At 45.7% G+C, this 25994-nt stretch overlaps 1 protein-coding gene across 5 annotated transcripts in view; it reads left to right on the plus strand.

The window, feature by feature from the left end:
• Positions 1-25994, plus strand: part of DLGAP1 (DLG associated protein 1) — a 780880-nt gene that overhangs the window by 507147 nt on the left and 247739 nt on the right. For all 5 annotated transcript variants that reach the window (XM_068237216.1, XM_068237213.1, XM_068237215.1 and 2 more), the window contains 2 exons: positions 1628-1805; positions 5463-5703. In XM_068237216.1, coding sequence (XP_068093317.1) covers positions 1628-1805; positions 5463-5703 — 419 coding nt within the window. The remainder of the gene's footprint in view (positions 1-1627; positions 1806-5462; positions 5704-25994) is intronic.

A 25994-nucleotide genomic window follows, 5' to 3' on the forward strand; every position in this document is an offset into this window, starting at 1 on the left:
CTCATTAAAGTGATCTTGTGTCAGGATTTGCTAAAAGCAAGGCTGCCATATGTGCAACCTTATAAGAACAATCAGGGTGCGCACCCAGTGAAAACGTTTTTTTCTTTTCAGCAGGTAATTCATTGATTTCAATTCCTGATGGTATCTTCCAGTATAGCTCCCAAATGTGGGGTTTTCGTGTAGTCGCTAGAAGCAAAAGGAAAGTGAGTGCTCTATCGTGTGTTACCCTTTTCAATGAAAAGCAACATGCACTGCTAAAAATATAATTTACAAGACAATAGTTTAAAAAATTGCATGTAAATCTTACATAACCAGACTATCTTCTGTGATCCAGATGTCCACCAATGGCCGCCAGCTCCCTCTAATGGAACAGAAAGGAAGCTCTGTTCTCCAGGAAGAAAACTATACTCTCCAGGAGGGATATTAGAATATGCATGAGCTCCTGTTCCAGTCACCTGACCTGATGAAAATGCTGCACGTTGAAACACGTCTCATTGGCACATGGAGCTGGCTTATTGAGGTTACCTCCCATTCCTGACAGTATTTGGCCATGGTGGACACCTAGAGCACACACAGAGGATAGCCCTGTTATATAAGATTTGCATGCAACTTTTTAACTATTGTCTTGCAAGCTATATTTTAGCAATGCATGTTGCTTTTCATCAAAGAAGGTAACACAATGCTCCTTTAATTTTGTAATATCTGTAACCTTGCCATGCTAAATGCAGAGAGCTGTGCTGGGCCTTTCTGCACGTATAATACAGGAATAGGACCTGCAAAAATCATAACTACTCCCCTGGCATGCCCACCTAATCATACTCTGACCTCAGCCTTGGAGCAGATGCTGTTATATAGTAGTCATGTGAGTGAGCAGAAAGCATTGCCATATCCTGCGAAGCTACACCCAGCATGCCCATCTCTCTACAAACCAGCAATTTGTACTCCGATGTCACAATGAATCAAGCAAACCTAAAATGTCTTAATTAATAAGGAAAGATCTGCAGTAAACAGAGTATACTAACCATAGATAAGCTTATTATTTCAATATTTGCAGCCAGCACACAGGTGTATGTCAAGTATTAATCCTCATAGAATTTCTAAAAATAACAAACCAGTCCAAGTCTTTTTTTTTCTGAAGTACATATTCACTAATTCCCCCTTAATGTTTCCAATGACTGCTCCCCTGATTAAGAATGGTTTACTGAGATGCAATTAGTTCTATTGATGCAGAATTATGCAATTTTCATATGCAACGTTGTGCAGCTTAAAAATGGATCAATCTAAATATCCTGCACATGTGAAATGTGATTGGTTTATTTTGAATCTGAATAAAGTTGCTTTTAAAATGTACATAATCCTCATCTTATGGACCATCCCTACTCCTAATCATATGACGTTTCTCAAAGATACAGCTGTAAGCAAGTTTTCTTCTTAACCGTGTGTTGTCAGGTTTGCTTTAAATAATGAAAAGCTGTTATTGCGCAAGCTACAAAAATCAAACCGTAAACAAAGCTTCCTTGCAGCTGTTTCGATATTTTATGACTGTTGTATTGATTCCAGTTATGAACGTATTACTTACTGGCGTATTTTTGTCGGCATTTAGTAACTCCATCAATATATTTTACAGGATTTCAAATGAACACTCTCCAAAGCTTCAGATCCGTAGCCACAGTTACTTGAGAGCAGTGAGTGAAGTTTCCATCAATAGAAGCATGGATACTCTAGACCCATCAACTCTTCTCACGTCTCCCAAATTCCGGTCAAGGAATGAGAGCTACATGAGAGCCATGAGCACAATCAGTCAGGTAATGGAATATATTGCTTTACTCATCTTTCATCTCCAGTAACTTACACTTGTTAGCTCTTTGAATAAGTCTATAGTTAGTCAAACCAGTTCATCTAACGTTTGGACAAATCTAGATAGAGATGTACATTATAAGTTTACAATTAGTCATAACTAGAGATGGCCAGAACAGTTAATCGGCAGACGGTGGCAGGCAAACACATGGAGTATTCGACCTGCCCTCTATACATCATAATGGAGCCAAAATGTTACCACTCACCCCAGAGTCAGCAGTCAAATTGCAGCCAATCAGCTATACCTCCCTCCGGGACCACACACCATCTATAAAAACTCCAGCAAGGCAGGCATTTTACACTTTGCCTGTGTGCTGTGTGAAGCAGTTTAGAGAGAGAGCTGTGCTGCAGATAGGGAAAGCGGTAGTTAGGCCTGTGTTCTGTGTCCCCATTGCAGATTCTTGCTGCTACAGTACCAATTCACCATCTACATAACCCCAAGAGCGCTTCTAAGGGCTGTTTTTTGGTCTTGTGATATTGCTGTTCAGTGTGTCCAGACAGTGCACGTTAGCTGTTGCAGACAGGTGCAGTCAGCAGTCAGTGGTTAGTGCTACAGTAGTTCACCCAATCGCCTTTCTAAGGGCTGTTTTTCTTTTTCTTTCTATTGTTATATTGCAGTTCTGTGTGTCCAGTGCACACATTATCTGTTGTATACAGGTCTGCTGGTCCTAGTAGTGCACCCACCATAACCCAATAATTCACCACCACCACTACTGGCATCTGGTATCCACTACTGCCCTGCATAATGCCTCACTGGCAGGGTCTATATTTTGAGTTGATTGTTGCACATAGCATAAACCTATCTGTCACCTGACCTGCGTGAAGTGACATTCAGTTTAAAAAAAAAACAAAAAAAAACTGAAGGTCCAAAACCACTACTGGCATCTAGTATCCACTACTGCCCCCTGTATAAGGCCTCAGTGCAGATTTGGTTTTTTTGGTCACTTAAATGTCATAGTACTACCTCAGCCTGACCATAGGGGCTGGAAAACCGCAATTGCCTCCACACCCGCGAACGTGCACACAAGCTCGGCGGCCACTACATACCTCTACACAAAGATTGCCACCGAGAGGTATAACATTTATGTCCTGAGGGTGTCAACTAGTAAAACCAATGATTTGCTCATCTGATGTTATCACGAAAGCTCTTTGCGGTTGTTTGTAGCGCGTTAAACATGGCGTTTCGTCTGTCAGTGTGAAGCGTGCCTAACCCTTACACTACCTTATCGCCGTGTACCCATGCCGGACATTTTAAAGCACTTAATTCCACAAATTTAGGTATGTACTGTGATTTCATCCCTTTAGAGATTAAAACACGAATCTGCGTAAACTACGTAATTTTGGTGGGACTTTTGCCATGGATCCCCCTCCAGCATGCCATGGTCCAGGTATTAGGCCCCTTTAAACAAATTTTCCATCACTTGTGGCCAGAGACAGTCCCTATAGGTTTTAAAATTTGCCTGCCCATTGAAGTTGATGTTCGCTCCATTACTACTCATAACATGAGCACCATTAGATTTTTCAGTGTAGAGAGAACCCCTACTTGTGGTTGATGTACGTCACTTAGCACTTATTTACGGGATGCCTGTTCTAGGCACACTGCCCCAGGTCAGGTTAGATTGTTCTTCAAATGCCTCTAGTGCCATAACTCTGCTATTAAAAGACTCAGCAAGGGAGGGAGGAGGGGGGGCGAAACAATTCCACCAGGGAACACTGCATGGGAGAGAAAAGGGGGACCACTAGACACCAGATAATGCTGTATGGGTGAGGGAGGCCTATAAACATCAGTTACCCTGTATGGTGAGGGAGCGAGGACTACTAAGCAACCAGTATGCTGTACGGGTAAGGGAAGGGGGACCACGAACTATCAGGGACTGATGTATGGGGAGGGAGGTATTGCTGTATGGGAGTGGGAAGGGGATTACTAGACACCAAGGAATGCTGTGTGAGTGAAGAGGGACCACTAGACACCAGGAAACGCTATATAAGAGAGGAAGGGGGGCCTCTAGACCACTAGAAAAGCAACATGGTTTTGGGGGTGTTAAAGAAGCAACCTGGGTTTCTATTCTAGGTTTATACTTGGGCCAAACTATTTTTATAGAGTCTCAATGAGAAAGTAAGTACCTCAGTTTCTATTCAAGTATACATACATACATTCAGTACATAGTGTTGTTTACTTTATATATATATATATATATATAAAAAATTTCAAATCTAACAAATTACCAAAATAATTTGTTAATTCAAAGAAAGTTCACCAACCTAAAATATTAAATATTTTTGTCTAAATATCTTAATTCGAATGCTCATGAGGTATGATTGGTTCTGTAGTGTTGGTGACTTGAGTCATCCTTATATTGGACCCGAATATGGCTATTCATAATCAAACCTACTCGACACGGAAAAAAATACCAGATTCAACTGCGAAAATTCAACAAAATTTATACTGACTTTAGCGGTTAACATTAAAGCCCTCTATGTATGCTAGAATCACCAACAATGAGGATTTTTTTTTTTCAGAAAGACCTTTTAGTTTTCAAGAAAATACATTTTTAAGTTACGATAGGAAAAATGTTTTTTAAATGTGGTTAAATGACAGATAATGCTTCTATCCCCAGAAACAGCCGTGGATTTCCTGCCGGTATGTAATTTAGGGGCAAAGTGGCAAAGCTTTTCCCAGGGATCGCTGTACAGTCTCAATAGTGCTATTTAAAGCGGATCCGAGATGAAAAACTAACTATAACAAGTAACTTGTCTATTTATCTTATCTAAAGTTTAGATAGTTTACACAGCAAATATAGTTGCAAACAGCTTTAATAGATTGATTGATTAAATGATTATTTCTTTCTGTGATACAATGACAGCAGCCATGTTGTTTGTAAACATTACACAGAGGGCAGGCTTTTCTGTATCTTGATCACTAAGCCTGTGAAAAAAACCTAATCCCCCCTCCTCCCATCTGCCTCTGAAATCAATGGCTAGTAACACCTCCTCCTCCTCCTGCCCAGACTGAGCTCCCATGAGCCCTTGCTACTGCCAAGGCTCTCTGAAAACCTGTGGGCGTGGTTTATTTAGTTTATAGGGAATTAGAGTATTAAAACAAAAAACAAAAAGTATTTGGCTTGAGGAATGCCCTATAAACAATAGGAAAGGAACACAATTATGCAATGAGTAAAAGTTCACCTCGGATCCACTTTAAGGATTCCTGGAAAATATACCTACTTGCACTAAAATAAATAAATACAGAAAATAATGTGGGTTCCCCCCCCTCCCAAGCCTCTTTAACCCTTTATCGCCCATGCAGGCTGGTATATGGGGTTTCTCTTAATGCAAAGACTATGGACATCAGAATATGTTGAAGAAAGTAGTATTTGGCTACAATTCCTGCATTACCTGGCTCCTCTCTTTAGCCAGTTCTTCTCTCTACTTCTCTACACACTGTTGTCTGTAGCCACTGTCATACTCTGTCTATAGTCGCTGTGTCTCCAGCCTTGCTCTGGGTCCCGAGGTTTATTGCTGTATCTTTTGCTTATTATGTTTTTAATACTAACGTATTGATACTCATTACAAATGTGTACTTATTGTTTTGTATTCTTAATTTGAAGGTCAGTGAAATGGAAGTGAATGGGCAGTTTGAATCAGTCTGTGAATCTGTATTTAGTGAACTTGAATCTCAAGCGGTAGAGGCTCTGGACCTTCCAATGCCCGGATGCTTTCGAATGAGAAGCCACAGCTATGTTAGAGCAATTGAAAAGGGATGTTCCCAAGACGACGACAGTATTATACTTAGGCCATCATCACCTCCACGCACAACGACTACAGTGAGGACTATCCAGAGCAGCACTGGTAAGTACTCATATAGTTCCTTGACCACCAAGTCTGAATGTAAAGAAGAACTCTGCAGTGTTTTGTTTGCATGTAATGTGATTTCATAATATAACCTTAGTGTTATATCAGAAAAATGGATACCCCTTCCTATGCTTCCTATAAAAATAACACTATTTATTGGACTTTTATGCATTTGACAGCCATCTGCATGTGGAAAAAGTAAAAGCAAAGGCATATTAATCAAACCCAAACACACTAAAAAGGCATATTGTTTGTGTGTGTGTGTATATACTGTATATGTATATATATATATATATGTGTGTTTGTGTGTGTGTGTGTATATATATATATATATATATATATATATATATATATATATATATATATATATATATATATATATATATATATATATATGTATGTATATATATATATATATATATATATATATATATATATATATATATACACAAATACAGAGGGGCTGCAGCACACAACAGGAAAACAGGGACAGGGGCTCTTGGTTACGCTTTAACGCGCTTAAGCTCACCAACTGCGCCAAAGTGTCCCCAATCTGGTGAGTCCTACTCTACCATGCAAATGCCAGTTTTTATAGGCAGTCTAGTGGGAACTAGTGTTGGGCGAACATCTAGATGTTCGGGTTCGGGCCGAACAGGCCGAACATGGCCGCGATGTTCGGGTGTTCGACCCGAACTCCGAACATAATGGAAGTCAATGGGGACCCGAACTTTTGTGGTTTGTAAAGCCTCCTTACATGCTACATACCCCAAATTTACAGGGTATGTGCACCTTGGGAGTGGGTACAAGAGGAAAAAAAATTTAGCAAAAAGAGCTTATAGTTTTTGAGAAAATCGATTTTAAAGTTTCAAAGGGAAAACTGTCTTTTAAATGCGGGAAATGTCTGTTTTCTTTGCACAGGTAACATGCTTTTTGTCGGCATGCAGTCATAAATGTAATACATATAAGAGGTTCCAGGAAAAGGGACCGGTAATGCTAACCCAGCAGCAGCACACGTGATGGAACAGGAGGAGGGTGGCGCAGGAGGAGAAGGCCACGCTTTGAGACACAACAACCCAGGCCTTGCATGAGGACAAGAAGCGTGCGGATAGCATGCTTTGTACCACCATGCAGTCATAAATGTAATAAAGATAAGTGGTTCAATAAACAGGGACCACGCGGCAACGCTAACCCAGCAGCAGCACTCGTGATGGAACAGGAGGAGGCGCAGGAGGAGAAGGCCACGCTTTGTGAGACACAACAACCCAGGCCTTGCATGAGGACAAAAAGCGTGCGGATAGCATGCTTTGTACCGCCATGTAGTCATAAATGTAATAAAGATAAGAGGTTCCATAAACAGGGACCGGCAACGGTAACCCAGCAGCAGCAGCAGCAGCAGCAGCACACGTGATGGAACAGGAGGAGGCGCAGGAGGAGAAGGCCACGCTTTGTGAGACACAACAACCCAGGCCTTGCATGAGGACAAAAAGCGTGCGGATAGCATGCTTTGTACCGCCATGTAGTCATAAATGTAATAAAGATAAGAGGTTCCATAAACAGGGACCGGCAACGGTAACCCAGCAGCAGCAGCAGCAGCAGCAGCACACGTGATGGAACAGGAGGAGGCGCAGGAGGAGAAGGCCACGCTTTGTGAGACACAACAACCCAGGCCTTGCATGAGGACAAAAAGCGTGCGGATAGCATGCTTTGTACCGCCATGTAGTCATAAATGTAATAAAGATAAGAGGTTCCATAAACAGGGACCGGCAACGGTAACCCAGCAGCAGCAGCAGCAGCAGCAGCACACGTGATGGAACAGGAGGAGGCGCAGGAGGAGAAGGCCACGCTTTGTGAGACACAACAACCCAGGCCTTGCATGAGGACAAAAAGCGTGCGGATATAGCAGCAATGCTTTTTGCCGCCATGCAGTCATAAATGTAATACAGATGAGAGGTTCAATAAACAGGGACCGGAAACGCTAAACCATCCCAGATGTTCATCGGTCATGTTACTTGGTTGGGGTCCAGGAGTGTTGCGTAGTCGTTTCCAATCCAGGATTGATTCATTTTAATTTGAGTCAGACGGTCTGCATTTTCTGTGGAGAGGCGGATACGCCGATCTGTGATGATGCCTCCGGCAGCACTGAAACAGCGTTCCGACATAACGCTGGCTGCCGGGCAAGCCAGCACCTCTATTGCGTACATTGCCAGTTCGTGCCAGGTGTCTAGCTTCATGCCCGGTTTCAGGTCCAGCGGTGCCAGCCACAAATCCGTCTGTTCCTTTATTCCCCTCCAAATTTCCTCCCCTGTGTGCTGCTTATCCCCAAGGCAGATCAGCTTCAGCAACGCTTGCTGACGCATGCCAACAGCTGTGCTGCACTGCTTCCACGATCCTACTGCTGCTGGTGCTGGGTTAGCATTTCCGGATGAGGTACAGCTTTGAGATGCGTTGGAGGAGAAGGAGTCAGAGAGGTAGGTGCTGCTGTTGTTATCCAGCTGTTTGCGGCGTGGGCAACACCCGCGCCGTAGCAGGTGAGGAATCGCTGCCAGGCTCCACAAGGTTCACCCAGTGCGCGGTAAGGGAGATGTATCGACCCTGGCCGAACGCACTCGTCCAGGTGTCAGTGGTGAGGTGAACCTTGCAGGCAACGGCATTCTTCAAGCTTCGGGTTATTTAGCTGACCACGTGCTCATGCAACTCAGGCACTGCAGAGCGCGCAAAGTGGTAGCGGCTGGGAACCACGTAACGTGGGATGGCCACTGACATCATGCCCTTGAAGCTGTTTGTCTCCACCACTCGATATGGCAGCATTTCGCAGGCCAGAAGCTTGGCTATGCTGGCTGGCTGTTACTGCCACGGCCCGGGGGTCATTTGCTGGCAATTTCCTCTTGTGCTCAAACATCTCAGAGACAGACAACTCAACCGTAGCGCTGCACACCGAAGGGCTGTTGGTTGTTGTGTTTGATGAACACTGGGAGACCTCAAGAGCACTAGTCCGGAAAGTGACAGTGTCAGCATCGTCTGATGTTTGTGAATGTTGTGAACCACGCAATGGCTGGGCTACTGCTGCTGCTGAGGCGGGTCTGGTGGTGAGTCTGGTGAACCCAAGGGAGGCAGTGTTGCTGGTGGTACCCTGTCCTGCCGCGTTTGCCCACAGAGTGGGATGTTTGGATAGAATGTGGCGGCTCATGCTGGTGGTGGAGAGGTTGTTAATACTTTTCCCCCTGCTCAGGCGGGTCTTGCACACCTTGCAAATCGCCATGGTAACATCCTCAGTGCAGTCTTCAAAGAAAGCCCAGACTTTAACTGGCTGAGGACTCGGACCTCGTGCGTGATGTGCTGGTGCTGCTTAACCCACTGCTGGACGCTTGAGAGGTCATCCAAGTAATTATCTGGTCCTGTTCTTTTGGATCTGTGAGGGTTGTTGTCCTGGACAACATGGGCAGTATTGAGTGGGTTTTCTTGGGTGCTCCCCTGTGGCCTGTACGTGAACCGTCAGGGGAAACACCTCTTCCCTTGCCCCTCCCTCTTTCACCGGATTTCTTCCTCATTTCACTTATCCTTAAAGTACACGCTGACTGGCAGCAGTACAGTGGCAGTACAGAAATGCTATACAGTGGTGGGTGAGCGGTGTACCACTATTGTCAGCAGTGACACAGAGCACAATGCTATACAGTGGCGGGTGAGCGGTGTACTACTGTTCCCAGCAGACACAGAGTGGAAGTAAACACAATGCTATATAGTGTGGCTGAGCCGTGTACACAGAGTGGCATTAAACACAATGCTATATAGTCTGCTATATAGTCACCCCGAACAGGGTGATGTTCTGCAGAACCCGAACAGTGGCAAACACTGTTCGCCCAACACTACTGGGAGGGAACGCAGATTTTAGTACCTAAACACACGATACAACATGTTTTCCGGGGTCGGACTCTGAGGCACATACAGATGGTCCCGATCATCATCCTCATCATACAACTCTTCTCCTGAGTCTGACCCACCCACCACCTCTGCCACCCCAACATCCCCAGACACAGACCCCTCATCGTCCTCAACATTAACTTGGGATGCTGGCCTGAGCCAGACCTCCTCCTCCACATCAGGCCCCATCATCTCCTCAATGGCAGCCCTCATTAATCGCTCTGGCGACGGACTGATGGACACAACGTTCTCCTCCGGGGAGGGCTGCTGCTGACCACTGGCTGCTGGGGTGGATGTTATAGCTTGCGTGGGGCGTTGGCTGTTGCTGTTGTTGGGAGTGCTGCTCACAGCGGAGGTCTCTGGGGAACTCATGTTGAGCTCATATAGTGGTTGACGGTGAGTGGAGTATTACTGATCCCAGCAATATACACACTGACTGGCAGAGTACGCAATGCTATATAGTGTGGCTGAGCGGTGTACACAGAGTGGCAGTAAACACAATGCTATATAGTCTGGCTGAGCGAGCGGTGTACTACTGTTCCCAGCAGAATCAGAGTGGCAGTAAACAATGGTATATAGTCTGGCTGAGCGGTGTACACAGAGTGTCAGTAAACAATGGTATATAGTCTGGCTGAGCGAGCGGTGTACTACTGTTCCCAGCAGAATCAGAGTGGCAGTAAACAATGGTATATAGTCTGGCTGAGCGGTGTACACAGAGTGTCAGTAAACAATGGTATATAGTCTGGCTGAGCGGTGTACACACAATGCTATATAGTCTGCTATATAGTGTCAGTAAACAATGGTATATAGTCTGGCTGAGCGAGCGGTGTACTACTGTTCCCAGCAGAATCAGAGTGGCAGTAAACAATGGTATATAGTCTGGCTGAGCGGTGTACACAGAGTGTCAGTAAACAATGGTATATAGTCTGGCTGAGCGAGCGGTGTACTACTGTTCCCAGCAGAATCAGAGTGGCAGTAAACAATGGTATATAGTCTGGCTGAGCGGTGTACACAGAGTGTCAGTAAACAATGGTATATAGTCTGGCTGAGCGGTGTACACAGAGTGTCAGTAAACAATGGTATATAGTCTGGCTGAGCGGTGTACACAGAGTGGCAGTAAACACAATGCTATATACTCTGGCTGAGCGAGCGGTGTACTACTGTTCCCAGCAGACACAGAACAGTAAACAGAATGCTATATAGTGTGGCTGAGCGAGCGGTGTACCACTATTCCCAGCAGACACAGAACAGTAAACAGAATGCTATATAGTGTGGCTGAGCGAGCGGTGTACCACTATTCCCAGCAGACACAGAACAGTAAACAGAATGCTATATAGTGTGGCTGAGCGAGCGGTGTACCACTATTCCCAGCAGACACAGAACAGTGAACAGAATGCTATATAGTGTGGCTGAGCGAGCGGTGTACCACTATTCCCAGCAGACACAGAACAGTGAACAGAATGCTATATAGTGTGGCTGAGCGAGCGGTGTACCACTATTCCCAGCAGACACAGAACAGTGAACAGAATGCTATATAGTGTGGATGAGCGAGCGGTGTACCACTATTCCCAGCAGACACAGAACAGTAAACAGAATGCTATATAGTGTGGCTGAGCGAGCGGTGTACCACTATTCCCAGCAGACACAGAACAGTGAACAGAATGCTATATAGTGTGGCTGAGCGAGCGGTGTACCACTATTCCCAGCAGACACAGAACAGTGAACAGAATGCTATATAGTGTGGCTGAGCGAGCGGTGTACCACTATTCCCAGCAGACACAGAACAGTAAACAGAATGCTATATAGTGTGGCTGAGCGAGCGGTGTACCACTATTCCCAGCAGACACAGAACAGTAAACAGAATGCTATATAGTGTGGCTGAGCGAGCGGTGTACCACTGTTTCAAGCAGACACAGAACAGTGAACAGAATGCTATATAGTGTGGCTGAGCGAGCGGTGTACCACTATTCCCAGCAGACACAGAGTGGCAGTAAACAGAATGCTATATAGTGTGGCTGAGCGAGGTACACAGAGTGGCAGTAAACAGAATGCTATATAGTGTGGCTGAGCAAGCGGTGTACTACTATTCCCAGCAGACACAGAGTGGCAGTAAACAGAATGCTATATAGTGTGGCTGAGCGAGGTACACAGAGTGGCAGTAAACAGAATGCTATATAGTGTGGCTGAGCAAGCGGTGTACTACTGTTCCCAGCAGTGACACAATGACAGGGGGGACCCTGGCTAGCGTGGCTGGAGCGCGAACTACCCTGCCTGCCTACCCAAAGCTAAACCCACAGACAAATGGCGGAGATATGACGTGGTTCGGGTATTTATTTACCCGAACCACGTGACAGTTCGGCCAATCAGAGCGCGTTCGGGTCCGAACCACGTGACCCGTTCGGCCAATCACAGCGCTAGCCGAACGTTCGGGGAACGTTCGGCCATGCGCTCTTAGTTCGGCCATATGGCCGAACGGTTTGGCCGAGCACCGTCAGGTGTTCGGCCGAACTCGAACATCACCCGAACAGGGTGATGTTCTGCAGAACCCGAACAGTGGCGAACACTGTTCGCCCAACACTAGTGGGAACTGATCCAAAAACCCAAGAGTCAACTAAATGGGAGAAAAGGAAATTAAAAACACCTCACCTTTCACTAGCTACCAAATGAACTCTCTTAGCAATCCACTCATTTATATGCTTAACTGTGCTAGAGGTGGGCGTGGTTATGCAGGCTCACAGAGGAAAATTATAAATAAATACCAAGGGGTGAGCAGCACAAACCAAATTTTATGCAATTCTATGCAAAGCATGCACGCAGCGCTGGAGGTCCCCAAACTCCATAAGAAATATACAAATACAGAGGGGCTGCAGTACACAACAGGAAAACAGTGACAGGGGCTCTTGGTTACGCTTTAATGCGCTTAAGCTCACCAACTGCGCCAAAGTGTCTCCAATCTGGTGAGTCCTACTCTACCATGCAAAATGCCAGTTTTTATAAGCAAAAAAACTAGTTGGGAACTAATCCAAACACACACACACACACACACACACGCACGCACACACTGTATATAGCACTCACTTGCAAAGTTATCTGTTATCTGCAGCCGCAGTTCTATTAGTCTAGTTAGATGAATAATTAGCAGGTTACTGGCGGCGGGGAATGGAGCATCGGAGGAGGACGGCGCGGGACATTACAGCTGTAGGGGGCCAAAAGAAGCCCCAGGAAAGTGTCAGTTTTAACTTTTTCAGAAATACCAGAGAACCCCTTTAAGGTGGCCATAAATGATATAATTCTTTGGACAATATATTCTTCTATATGATCATAATATTGATTGAATTAATACGGTTTTTAGGCTCAATTAAATTAATCTGATCAAATTGGAAAGCAGCTTAAATTTTGTTAGTGGTACTGAACGAGCGCAGTTACAATCAAAGAATCGATCGTCCAAACAATCGTATCATTAGGACAGATATACTGTACAGTATATACTGTAGGTGACTATATATGCCATACCCCTTATGTGAGCATATCCAGTCATTGTTCTTCATACAGGTCCCCCAGTGTTTTCTATTTGTTTGTTTTTTATCAGTATTGCACCTGACCTGATATATGGAGCTGGCAGTCTACTTTAAGGGATATTAATTACTTCAATGTTGCACCTTAGCATTAACTGGTGTGTGTATTCTAATTCAGCACCTAACTATATAGGGGATCACCTGCTTACAACCGATTCCATTCCAGAGGTTGTTTTATAAGTTGAACTATGCATTATACATATTGGTACAAACACGTGGATAAGTTATTTACCTTCAAACAATTCTGGATTTGGACATACAGTATAAATAATGCATTTTGGTTGCTCTCAATGTGCTTTAAATAACGTGCAACAGATTATACAATACTGTATCATGCAATAACAAATATGTAGTAACAAAAACAGTATATTGCATTTGGTACATGAGCATAACTTCCTTTGTATGTATAAGACATTTGCAACTGGAGTGTGTGTTAGTAGGGGACTGTCTGTTATCTATGTGAACTATTGCCAGAAAAAGAAGCATCGTCACAGGCCTGAATCTGGATTCATGCAATGTGTGAATTGCTGAGTTTTCTGACTTGATGCAAACTGCATTGCAATTGGTATGTGGCTTGGAATTAGGTCAGTCAAATCCAACTTGATTGGCTGCTTACAAATTGCACCAACATTTGCATTATTAGAAAAATCTGTATATGATTGATCATCTTTGCCTGTAAAGCTACAAGGTGCTGCTGTGGCAAAGAGCAGGTTTACTAACAGGGAAAGAGTTGCCAAGAGTGAGACATGTATGTTAGTAGTGAACTAGTCAGCACTAGCCTAGTTCACCAGTGTTTGCATTTTCTTTTAGACAGGCCTCAAGTAAAATGAATATCAGTGATGTACAGTCTCTATCCCCAGTCTGTCTTAGCTGCTAGCTGAGGAGAGTGCAAAGACAGACATTTTCCTACTGACTACAACTCATCTTAAGGTGGCCACACACCATACAATTAAAAGATCCAATTTTTCACCAATTCGATAATTTCAATCAGTTATGCCAAAAAATCAGGAGCTTTTTTTTGTTTTCAATCAATAAATCCAATTAAATTTCCCAGTTTGTTTTTTTTCGATTTGTGGAGATTGGACATGTTGGAAATTTCAGACCAACTTTAACAACAATTGTATGGTGTGTGAGGGATTGTCAATTACTTGATGTACAGTTCCAATCAATTTTTTTCTGAGCTTTAAAATATTTTATTCATGATTGGGGAAAAATTTAACATGTGTGTGTGTGGAACATTGGTCAGGTTTCTGAATTGTTACAATCAGTCGGAAAAATTAATTGCTATTCTTGAATTGAACAGATATGTAAAAAATTGTATGGTGTGTGGCCACAGAGTTGGGTGGACACAAGCAATTTTTTTCTGATTGGCTTTTCTACAAAATTAGTAAATTTAAATATTAGCAGCTCTTCTAGCTTTCCAATATAAAACAAAAATTCGTACTAGGTTACATTTGCAATTTTACACAGCCCTGACAGTAAAAACTATGGAAAAGGTTTTTCCCCTAGAGTTCCAATTCACATTTGCATTGTGTTTTCTCTAATAATGTATGTATATATGTATGCATGTCTTTCAAAAGTATGTAATCAAAGTGGTAACACTCTATGGGATTATATGATATAACATTCTGTTATATATCCCTTCTCCAGGCCCTTATAAATAAACTATGGTACAGCTTAATAACTAGCGTGCTCAGATGTTATGCTGGGCCACACATTAAGTCTTTGAGAACATTGCAGACCTGGTTGTGAGTTAAGTCCTGTGTTGATCATGGTGAAACATGGTGGATGACTGGTTTACTTTCGGATAACTCTTGATTTGGACATGTAGTATAAACAATGTTTTTGGGTTGTTTTCAATGTGCTTTTAAATTGTGTTAAACTGCTTATGACAGCTTATACAACACTATAACATTTAACAACAAAAATATGTAATAAAAATCAGCATTGTATATTTTGAACATGAAGACAATGTTGTTGGTATCTCTGAAATGTTGTAACATGAGTAGTAGTAGTAGGGGGCTGTCTGTACTGCTTTGCATCTTAATAGAGCTACACCTAAAGTCTCTGGGGGATTCAGCCATGCTGGTGGAAAGAGTTCTCATCGGCTAGGCGTTGTGGTTCTTTTTATTTAGTTTGGTAATTTTATTAATTTACTTAATGTACACGTAATTGTTTGTATTGCCTGTTAAACACTGAATACCAAAGCCTTTTCTCCATTTTTAGGTGCGAGTTAAAGAGACTCTGAAGCCTCTAAAAAAATGTATTTTTATTTCAAAAATATGTTTAATATGTTATCCCTAACTAAACCGCCGCATCCCCGCCGCTATAAACTATCTAAATCCCCCCAAACTCCCTAGGGCACACTATGGGGAGCGCTTCCGTGTGAGGCAGGGCTCTGAGCTGCAGCCCTGCCTCACACACGTCTGTCAGCGGCAGACCGCCACCTCTCCCCCCGCCCCTCTCAGTCTTCCTTCGCTGAGAGGGGCGGGGGAGAGGCGGAGATCCGCTGCTGACAGACGCGTGTGCAGCAGGGCTGCAGCTCATAGCCCTGCCTCACATGGAAGCGCTTAGGGCAGCAAAATCCACGACCAAGAAAGACATGGATTTTGCGGGGGAGAGGTTAGGGGGGATTTAGATAGTTTAGAGCGGCGGGAATGCGGCGGTTTAGTTAGGGATAACATATTAAACATATTTATGAAATAAAAAGACCTTTTTTAGAGACTTCAGAGTCTCTTTAAGTGAAGTGTGGTCCGGTGTTAGTCGAGGAGCAGAAATGCCGATGTCCAACCAACAAACAAACGTTGATTCGGGTGATAACTTTAAAAACGTTAAGTTTCTTCTTCAGGCAGGGAACACACTTGACTTTCAGTTTTCCGCGCGCGTTTTCCTGCATACTTTTTCTGCACACCAAGTGTGTTTCCATGCAGGAAAACGCGTGCGTTTATTCACAGCAGCTGATGTAAATGATAGAGGAAACTGCCAAAATGTGCAGAATCAGGATGCAGAATGTCAGTTTTTTTTCTGCGTGCGAACAACACAGTAAGTGTGCACTAGCCCATTGATTAACATGAGTTCTCAGTTTTTCTGTGCAGAAAACGCGTACGAAAACAGTCAAGTGTGTTCCCTGCCTCAGGCATTATACAGAACTGGATGAGAACCGTACAATAAGAAGTTTTAAATGACATACTGACTTATATATCATTGAGCCTACAGAATCATATATAAGTTTGTATGTCATTTAAACCTTCTTATTGTACGGTTCTGATCCAGTTCTGTGTTCTGTGTGACATCATTTCGGATTGAGTCTACAGAATCCTGTACAGGTCTGTATGTGATTTAAAACTTCTTATTGTATGGTTCTGATCCAGTTCTATAGAATGCCTGAAGAAAAAACTTAACGTTTCGAAAGTTTGCAATAAACCATGTACAGTTAGTCATTAAAGGTATCACCGGAATCAACGTTTGTTGGTTGGATGTCCGCATAGGTGTGAGTTGTAAAAGCTGTTTTTTTAAACCTGGATCTTATTTTATGCATTTCATTTAGTTAGGTTGTTTATCTAGTTTTTGGAATAACAGACCTAGTTTTTAGGAAGGATGTTTTAGTAAAAATCTCTAATAGTATAAAAATATTATTGTTATTGTTTACAGTTATCTGTTTAATGTAAAAACATTTACACTATATGCTGTTGCACCTATATATGTCTAATTGGAAAAGAAAAAACTATTTATGATAGATTGGGTTCTCATCAATTTTATGTAGTTTGTATTTTTGAACGTGCAGTATTAATCTCCTGCTGACCATGTGATTAGTTGGCTCATCAGGACAGTGATGGATGTAGTTGGACTAGAGGAGGACCTGAGACGTTATTGCACTGGGATGATCAGCTGGTGCTGACGGCTATGGTAAAGCACCATGCACGTAGTTGTGATTTACTGCCCTCTACTCTACTTATGCACACTAATCCTAGCCACCTGCAGCATTGTACAAGTGTTGTGTGTCAGCAAACCTAAATAATTAGCACCAGTGTGCCTGACAGTCTTTCAGTGCTTCAAACAATGCCCTTCAGCATATCATCTCATCACAGTGGAAACCCAAGGTAAATGGGTTTCATTAATTGCTATACATTGTTTACATCAGTACATGTAAAACAGTCTACACTCTGGAGCTGTTCTTCCCTTATATAGCTTTTTTTTAATAACATTGCATCTTTCTCTGATATCTGCAGTTTGCAATCTACAGTCTGCATTGTAAACTTTGAAACAAAGCAGAGCTAACGACCCTTTGAACTTTCCTGCAGTAAAATCTTGTCTGAGGTTGTCTTTCATTGTTTCTTTGATGCATAAGTGCTTCAGAAAATAGCATTGCTTTCTGACTATATTAATCGGAGAGCTCAAAGGAGCTCTTTTGCATAGATAACTAGGGAAGTTTCCTAACTCTTCCTGTACTGGAAACTTTGAGACTCTTTCTTTGCTACTTATGTTGCATTTCTTAGCTGTACTACACATACAAATCATTATATCGTAAGTTTATTTTCACCACAGATTCCCTTTAAAGTGGATATCTATTGTATATTATATATTCTCTCTTTATAACGGATGCCTATAAATGGAAATGCTTAAAATACATGAATAATCTGTCAATAAAACTAAATGTAACTACTAATTTTAAGAAATAAGGCCCCGTTCACACTTGCGGTTTTGCAAAAACCGCACCGGATGTCCGGACCGCACCGGAGCCGGATCGGACCTGAACCGTACGGTTCCTGTCCGGATCCGGTCCGGATCCGGTCCGGTTGCATACGGTTTCCGTGCGGTATGAACACGGTTCCGGTCCGGATCCGGATTCTTAAAGAGATAACAACCTGTATAAATACCTGGGGTTCTGGGAGGTCAGCAGAAGCTCTGGGGTCATTGTTGGAGACAGCTGGACGTGTGGAGACCATCCTTGGATACAGAGACAGCAGTTGGGACCATGGATCCAGTCATTTTTTACGCTTATTACCTGGGAATTCTCTCCTTCCTGTTGTTTACCTACTACTATGTGGGGAGAAGGCGTGCTCCTCGCAGGAGATGGTGGGTGCACCCTCTACTAGCCAGGAGGCAGAGGAAGGGAGAGTTCCAGGCCCTCTACCGGGACCTCAGACGACACCCACAGAAGTTCTACAGCTACACTCGGATGTCTATTCCCCTGTAAGTATATAGGCCTAAATACACCAACCCCCACCATTCCTAAACACCCCACCCTCACCCCCACAACACCTCATCCCTGTATACCTAGCTAAACACACCACCCTGACCCCCACACCCCTGTATACCTAGCTATACAGTACACCCCCACCCTCCACAACACTCCCAAACCTCTGTAAACACACCTCCCCCATCCTCCACCCAACACCTTGTCCCACAACATACTTTACAGCTTCTTCCTTTCCATCTCCTGACAGGTTTGATACCCTTTTGGAGATGGTGAAGGATGACCTTAGGAAGAAGGATACCACGTTCAGGAGAGCAGTCACACCACAAGAACAACTACTCATCACACTGAGGTATGTAAAAACAAATTTTTTTATTGCAAAAACAACCACTTTCCAACATGGAAACATTCTTCCAACATGGAAGACAAAAAAATAACATATCTATGGTATAGCCCGGTCAGTTTTAAGGAACACCAACCACCAACTTTGTGCTGGAAGAGTTGTAGGGCATAGCTGCCCAAGTGTCTTTCGGGGACACCAGGCCCTAATAAATTGAAGTGCTTCAAAAACCTAACCACTGGCACAGGACCCTCTGAGCCATGGATGAAGGACACAGGTCAGTGAAAAGGCTAGGCCTCTCACCGACCAGTGTAGGTGTCCTTCATCCATGGTTTCAAGGGTCTTGTGCAAGTGGTTAGGAACAAGAACAAAGTGAGGAGCAAGAGGAACCGATGGCAGAGGTGCATGACTACAGGTGCAGTGCAACAGGCACAAGGTTGTGACCCAGGTAGTGTCTTTCGGGGACACCAGGCCCTAAAATTGAAGTGCTTCAAAAACCTAACCACTGGCACATGACCCTCTGAGCCATGGATGAAGGACACAGGTCAGTGAAAAGGCTAGGCCTCTCACCGACCAGTCAAGGTGTCCTTCATCCATGGCTCCAAGGGTCTTGTGCAAGTGGTTAGGAACAAGAACAAAGTGAGGAGCAAGAGGAACCGATGGCAGAGGAGCAGGACTACAGGTGCAGTGCAACAGGCACAAGGTTGTGACCCAGGTAGTGTCTTTCGGGGACACCAGGCCCTAAAATTGAAGTGCTTCAAAAACCTAACCACTGGCACAGGACCCTCTGAGCCATGGATGAAGGACACAGGTCAGTGAAAAGGCTAGGCCTCTCACCGACCAGTGTAGGTGTCCTTCATCCATGGTTTCAAGGGTCTTGTGCAAGTGGTTAGGAACAAGAAAAAAGTGAGGAGCAAGAGGAACCGATGGCAGAGGTGCATGACTACAGGTGCAGTGCAACAGGCACAAGGTTGTGACCCAGGTAGTGTCTTTCGGGGACACCAGGCCCTAAAATTGAAGTGCTTCAAAAACCTAACCACTGGCACATGACCCTCTGAGCCATGGATGAAGGACACAGGTCAGTGAAAAGGCTAGGCCTCTCACCGACCAGTCAAGGTGTCCTTCATCCATGGCTCCAAGGGTCTTGTGCAAGTGGTTAGGAACAAGAACAAAGTGAGGAGCAAGAGGAACCGATGGCAGAGGAGCAGGACTACAGGTGCAGTGCAACAGGCACAAGGTTGTGACCCAGGTAGTGTCTTTCGGGGACACCAGGCCCTAAAATTGAAGTGCTTCAAAAACCTAACCACTGGCACAGGACCCTCTGAGCCATGGATGAAGGACACAGGTCAGTGAAAAGGCTAGGCCTCTCACCGACCAGTGTAGGTGTCCTTCATCCATGGTTTCAAGGGTCTTGTGCAAGTGGTTAGGAACAAGAAAAAAGTGAGGAGCAAGAGGAACCGATGGCAGAGGTGCATGACTACAGGTGCAGTGCAACAGGCACAAGGTTGTGACCCAGGTAGTGTCTTTCGGGGACACCAGGCCCTAAAATTGAAGTGCTTCAAAAACCTAACCACTGGCACATGACCCTCTGAGCCATGGATGAAGGACACAGGTCAGTGAAAAGGCTAGGCCTCTCACCGACCAGTCAAGGTGTCCTTCATCCATGGCTCCAAGGGTCTTGTGCAAGTGGTTAGGAACAAGAACAAAGTGAGGAGCAAGAGGAACCGATGGCAGAGGAGCAGGACTACAGGTGCAGTGCAACAGGCACAAGGTTGTGACCCAGGTAGTGTCTTTCGGGGACACCAGGCCCTAAAATTGAAGTGCTTCAAAAACCTAACCACTGGCACAGGACCCTCTGAGCCATGGATGAAGGACACAGGTCAGTGAAAAGGCTAGGCCTCTCACCGACCAGTGTAGGTGTCCTTCATCCATGGTTTCAAGGGTCTTGTGCAAGTGGTTAGGAACAAGAAAAAAGTGAGGAGCAAGAGGAACCGATGGCAGAGGTGCATGACTACAGGTGCAGTGCAACAGGCACAAGGTTGTGACCCAGGTAGTGTCTTTCGGGGACACCAGGCCCTAAAATTGAAGTGCTTCAAAAACCTAACCACTGGCACATGACCCTCTGAGCCATGGATGAAGGACACAGGTCAGTGAAAAGGCTAGGCCTCTCACCGACCAGTCAAGGTGTCCTTCATCCATGGCTCCAAGGGTCTTGTGCAAGTGGTTAGGAACAAGAACAAAGTGAGGAGCAAGAGGAACCGATGGCAGAGGAGCAGGACTACAGGTGCAGTGCAACAGGCACAAGGTTGTGACCCAGGTAGTGTCTTTCGGGGACACCAGGCCCTAAAATTGAAGTGCTTTAAAAACCTAACCACTGGCACAGGACCCTCTGAGCCATGGATGAAGGACACAGGTCAGTGAAAAGGCTAGGCCTCTCACCGACCAGTCAAGGTGTCCTTCATCCATGGCTCCAAGGGTCTTGTGCAAGTGGTTAGGAACAAGAACAAAGTGAGGAGCAAGAGGAACCGATGGCAGAGGAGCAGGACTACAGGTGCAGTGCAACAGGCACAAGGTTGTGACCCAGGTAGTGTCTTTCGGGGACACCAGGCCCTAAAATTGAAGTGCTTCAAAAACCTAACCACTGGCACATGACCCTCTGAGCCATGGATGAAGGACACAGGTCAGTGAAAAGGCTAGGCCTCTCACCGACCAGTGAAGGTGTCCTTCACCCATGGCTCCAAGGGTCTTGTGCAAGTGATTAGGATCAACAAAGTAAGGAACAAGAGGAATCAAAGGCACAGGTGCAGGACTACAGGTGCAGTGCAACAGGCACAAGGTTGTGACCCAGGTAGTGTCTTTCGGGGACACCAGGCCCTAAATTATTAGTGCTTCTAAAACCTAACCACTGGCACAGGACCCTCTGAGCCATGGATGAAGGACACAGGTCAGTGAAAAGGCTAGGCCTCTCACCGACCAGTGAAGGTGTCCTTCACCCATGGCTCCAAGGGTCTTGTGCAAGTGATTAGGATCAACAAAGTAAGGAACAAGAGGAATCAAAGGCACAGGTGCAGGACTACAGGTGCAGTGCAACAGGCACAAGGTTGTGACCCAGGTAGTGTCTTTCGGGGACACCAGGCCCTAAAGTTCAAGTCCAGCAAAACCAAAAGTTAAAAAGCCCTGTGATGGTATCCTTCCTCCGAGGATCGGAGGTATTCAGAGGAGCATGTCCAGGAACAATTTGACTTTTTTTTTCAAATTGTATCGGCACCACTACTAGAAAAGGTGGGAGTTGCTGCCTGGAAATCTGGACTCTCTTGGGTGCTGGTCGTGGATGAGCTGGACCCTGACAGCGGTGGCCCATATTGACTGCCTCTGTAGCCGGTGTACATCTGTGATGATTGCCAGGTGGGCACCGCTGTTGGTTGTGGGGGTCTAAAAATTGGTGGTTGCAATAATGGCGTGTCCATGTGCTGTTTAATCACCTCCAGCAAATTGGAATGGCACGCCATCAGGTTTTGGGAAGGCACCTTTTCCAGATATGGTATTAGAGACATCACAGTGTGAAAACACGGGTGTGCCTGCAATTTCAGTAGTTCCTTGCTTTGTTGATGCATTTGCTGCATCATGTTCTGCAGCTGGCCCACCGACTGATGATGCTGCGCACGCAGTTGGTCGATTTCTCCTCTGTGCATCTCATGCATCATTTTAAGCTCGTCCCTGTAGTGCCCATGTACAGCGTCGAGCTCACATTGCAGTGAAGTGATGTGGGACTTGTACTGCTCCATGATATGGCCCCTGTCCTCATCTTGCAACTGCCGGGTTATGAGAGTTTGGTGGCTCTGAAGAATCCCGAGAAGTCCGGAGACAGCCCCGGACATCTCGGACTCTGTCTCTCTCCTTGTTGGGGGGAGGGTACCTCGACGCCTCACTGGTGTGGTGGTCCTCACTGGTGGTGTGGCAGCATCTTCCCGTCCTCTGGCCTGTGTCGGGGTTGCCCTGCGCGCTGGTTGTGCTGCAGTCTCTCGGTGCTCCTCACTTTGTTCTTGTTCCCCTGGAGCTTCCATAGCGGTCGATTGTGGAGGTTCAGCTTCTTCCACACTCGGTCCTGCAACCTCAACATCCAAGCTCTCTTCTGCCAAGTCATCATCAAAGGAGAGAGTTGGGATTAAGGACTCCCTCCTCCTACTCCTCTCCTCGGGGCAATAGGTTACATCGGCGACGTCATCATCCACCAAGCTCTCCTCACTGCTGAACCGTGCCTCCTGGGTCGGTTCCTCTTGCTCCAAATTGTCTTCAGTCCTGTAGATAAAAACAATATTTATTGGTGTGCCAAACAGCATGTGGCGTCAATTCACAGAGCTAGCAAACACTAGCAATCACTTTATCAACCGTTTCTACCCAACATTTGATAAAGCTTGTGAGAAAAGTTCGCTAGCCATGGGAATTGAGGCCATAGCAATACATGGCCGAAGTCATGGTAAATGAGCTCTCAGTTCCTGCCCACAGTAGTGGTACTTACAGTCTAGGTTCCAGGCTTGCAATGATGAAAGACAATTGCTTGGCAAATTGGTAGTCTTTTTGTCGCCTTCCCCCGCCACTGCCACTTCGTTCGGCAAGTTTTTTCTTCCGTAGCCATTTCACGTATGCATCCCGTATATTGCGCCACCTTGTCTTGAACCTTTCTCCTGTAACGACATGAAAAATTGATTTCGATTATTTCTCTTGTAGGTACATCGCAACTGGACAAACATATACATCGCTACATGTCACATTTCGTATTGGGAAGAGCACGGTGGCAGGCATCGTCGTGAGGACTTCGAGGATCCTTTGGACGCGACTGAGGGCCAGATACATGCCTGTGCCGGACACCACGAAATGGGAGGAGATCGCCCAGGGCTTCTGGACCGAGTGCAAGTTTCCTAATTGTGTTGGCGCACTGGATGGGAAACACATCCGGATTCAGAAACCCGTGGGGAGTGGCAGCCATTATTTCAACTATAAAAAATACTTCAGCATTGTTCTAATGGCAGTGGCAGATGCGGACTACAAGTTTGTGTACGTGGATGTGGGGTCGTACGGTAGTTCCAATGACTCTGGAATTTTCCAGCGTACGACCCTTTGCCGGCTGATGGAGGAAGGCAGACTGCGTCTCCCCCGTGACAGACCCTGGCCTGGGACAAGGGCACCGGCCTACCCCTATGTGTTTGTGGGGGACGAGGCCTTCGCCCTGTCCGACCATGTAATGCGTCCGTACCCAGACAGGGGACTTGATGCCAGCCAGCTACACTTCAATGCTCGGTTGAGCCGTGCAAGGAGAATGGTGGAGTGCACATTTGGGATCCTGGTGTCAAAGTGGAGGGTGTTCCACACGCCCATGCTGCTGAAACTGGGCAACGCAGTTGTAGTGGTGAAGGCAGCATGCATCCTCCACAACTTTGTGCGGCAGGAGGAAAGAGAGACTCCGGAACCCCCGAATGTGCTTCCACTAATGCCCCTGCGGAGGTATGCAACCAGGCCAAGGGTAGTGTCACTGCGGAACAGGGACCAACTGAGACTTTATTTTACCACACCACCAGGACGAGGGTGAATGTTTGGTTTTTAATATGTTTTGTTGAAATGTGTTTATTTTGGAGTTTCAAGTTTTTGAGTGATTTTAAATGTATTAATTTTTTACAATAAATTGATGTATAATAATTGGTCATTGTGTATGTTTTATGTGCACAGGTGAGGTACATCGCAGGTGGGTGGGATACATCACAGGTGGGTGGGATACATCACAGGTGGGATACATCACAGGTGGGGTACAGGTGGGTGGGATACATCACAGGTGGGGTACAGGTGGGTGGGATACATCACAGGTGGGGTACTGGTGGGTGGGATACATCACAGGTGGGATACATCACAGGTGGGGTAGAGGTGGGTGGGATACATCACAGGTGGGGTAGAGGTGGGTGGGATACATCACAGGTGGGGTACAGGTGGGTGGGATACATCACAGGTGGGGTACAGGTGGGTGGGATACATCACAGGTGGGGTACAGGTGGGTGGGATACATCACAGGTGGGGTACAGGTGGGTGGGATACATCACAGGTGGGTGGGATACATCACAGGTGGGATACATCACAGGTGGGGTACAGGTGGGTGGGATACATCACAGGTGGGGTACTGGTGGGTGGGATACATCACAGGTGGGATACATCACAGGTGGGGTACAGGTGGGTGTGATACATCACAGGTGGGTGGGATACAGCACAGGTGGGGTACAGGTGGGTGGGATACATCACAGGTGGGATACATCACAGGTGGGGTAGAGGTGGGTGGGATACATCACAGGTGGGGTAGAGGTGGGTGGGATACATCACAGGTGGGGTACAGGTGGGTGGGATACATCACAGGTGGGGTACAGGTGGGTGGGATACATCACAGGTGGGGTACAGGTGGGTGGGATACATCACAGGTGGGGTACAGGTGGGTGGGATACATCACAGGTGGGTGGGATACATCACAGGTGGGATACATCACAGGTGGGGTACAGGTGGGTGGGATACATCACAGGTGGGGTACTGGTGGGTGGGATACATCACAGGTGGGATACATCACAGGTGGGGTACAGGTGGGTGTGATACATCACAGGTGGGTGGGATACAGCACAGGTGGGGTACAGGTGGGTGGGATACATCACAGGTGGGATACATCACAGGTGGGGTACAGGTGGGTGGGATACATCACAGGTGGGGTACAGGTGGGTGGGATACATCACAGGTGGGGTACAGGTGGGTGGGATACATCACAGGTGGGTGGGATACAGCACAGGTGGGGTACATCACAGGTGGGGTACAGGTGGGTGGGATACATCACAGGTGGGGTACAGGTGGGTGGGGAACAGGTGGGTGGGCCACGGGTGGGTGGGCAACACGTGGGTGACACAAATCCATAGCAAAAGTGGAATACATCACAAGCTTAAACCACAAGCCCCCCCAAAAAACTTCTAGTCAACATACCCTCTGTGCCTTGCTGTCTCTTGCTCAAGTTCTCAAAGTCCTCCACATACAGCTTGGCAATTTTTTTCCACAGGCCTCTGCATTTTTTGATGTTGCTGTGGTCCGCATCCCCCTTGTCCCACAGGGCTGGTACCTGCTGCACCTGTAGGATGAGGTCTTCTGATGTGTAGGGCCTCACCCCCTCGCTATCAGACAGATCCTGCTCCATATTGCTGCCAAAGAGCTCCAGCATGAAGTCACTGCTGCTCCACTCTGT

Source organism: Hyperolius riggenbachi, chromosome 5 (genome assembly GCF_040937935.1).
Source record: "Hyperolius riggenbachi isolate aHypRig1 chromosome 5, aHypRig1.pri, whole genome shotgun sequence".
Lineage (NCBI taxonomy): Eukaryota > Metazoa > Chordata > Amphibia > Anura > Hyperoliidae > Hyperolius > Hyperolius riggenbachi.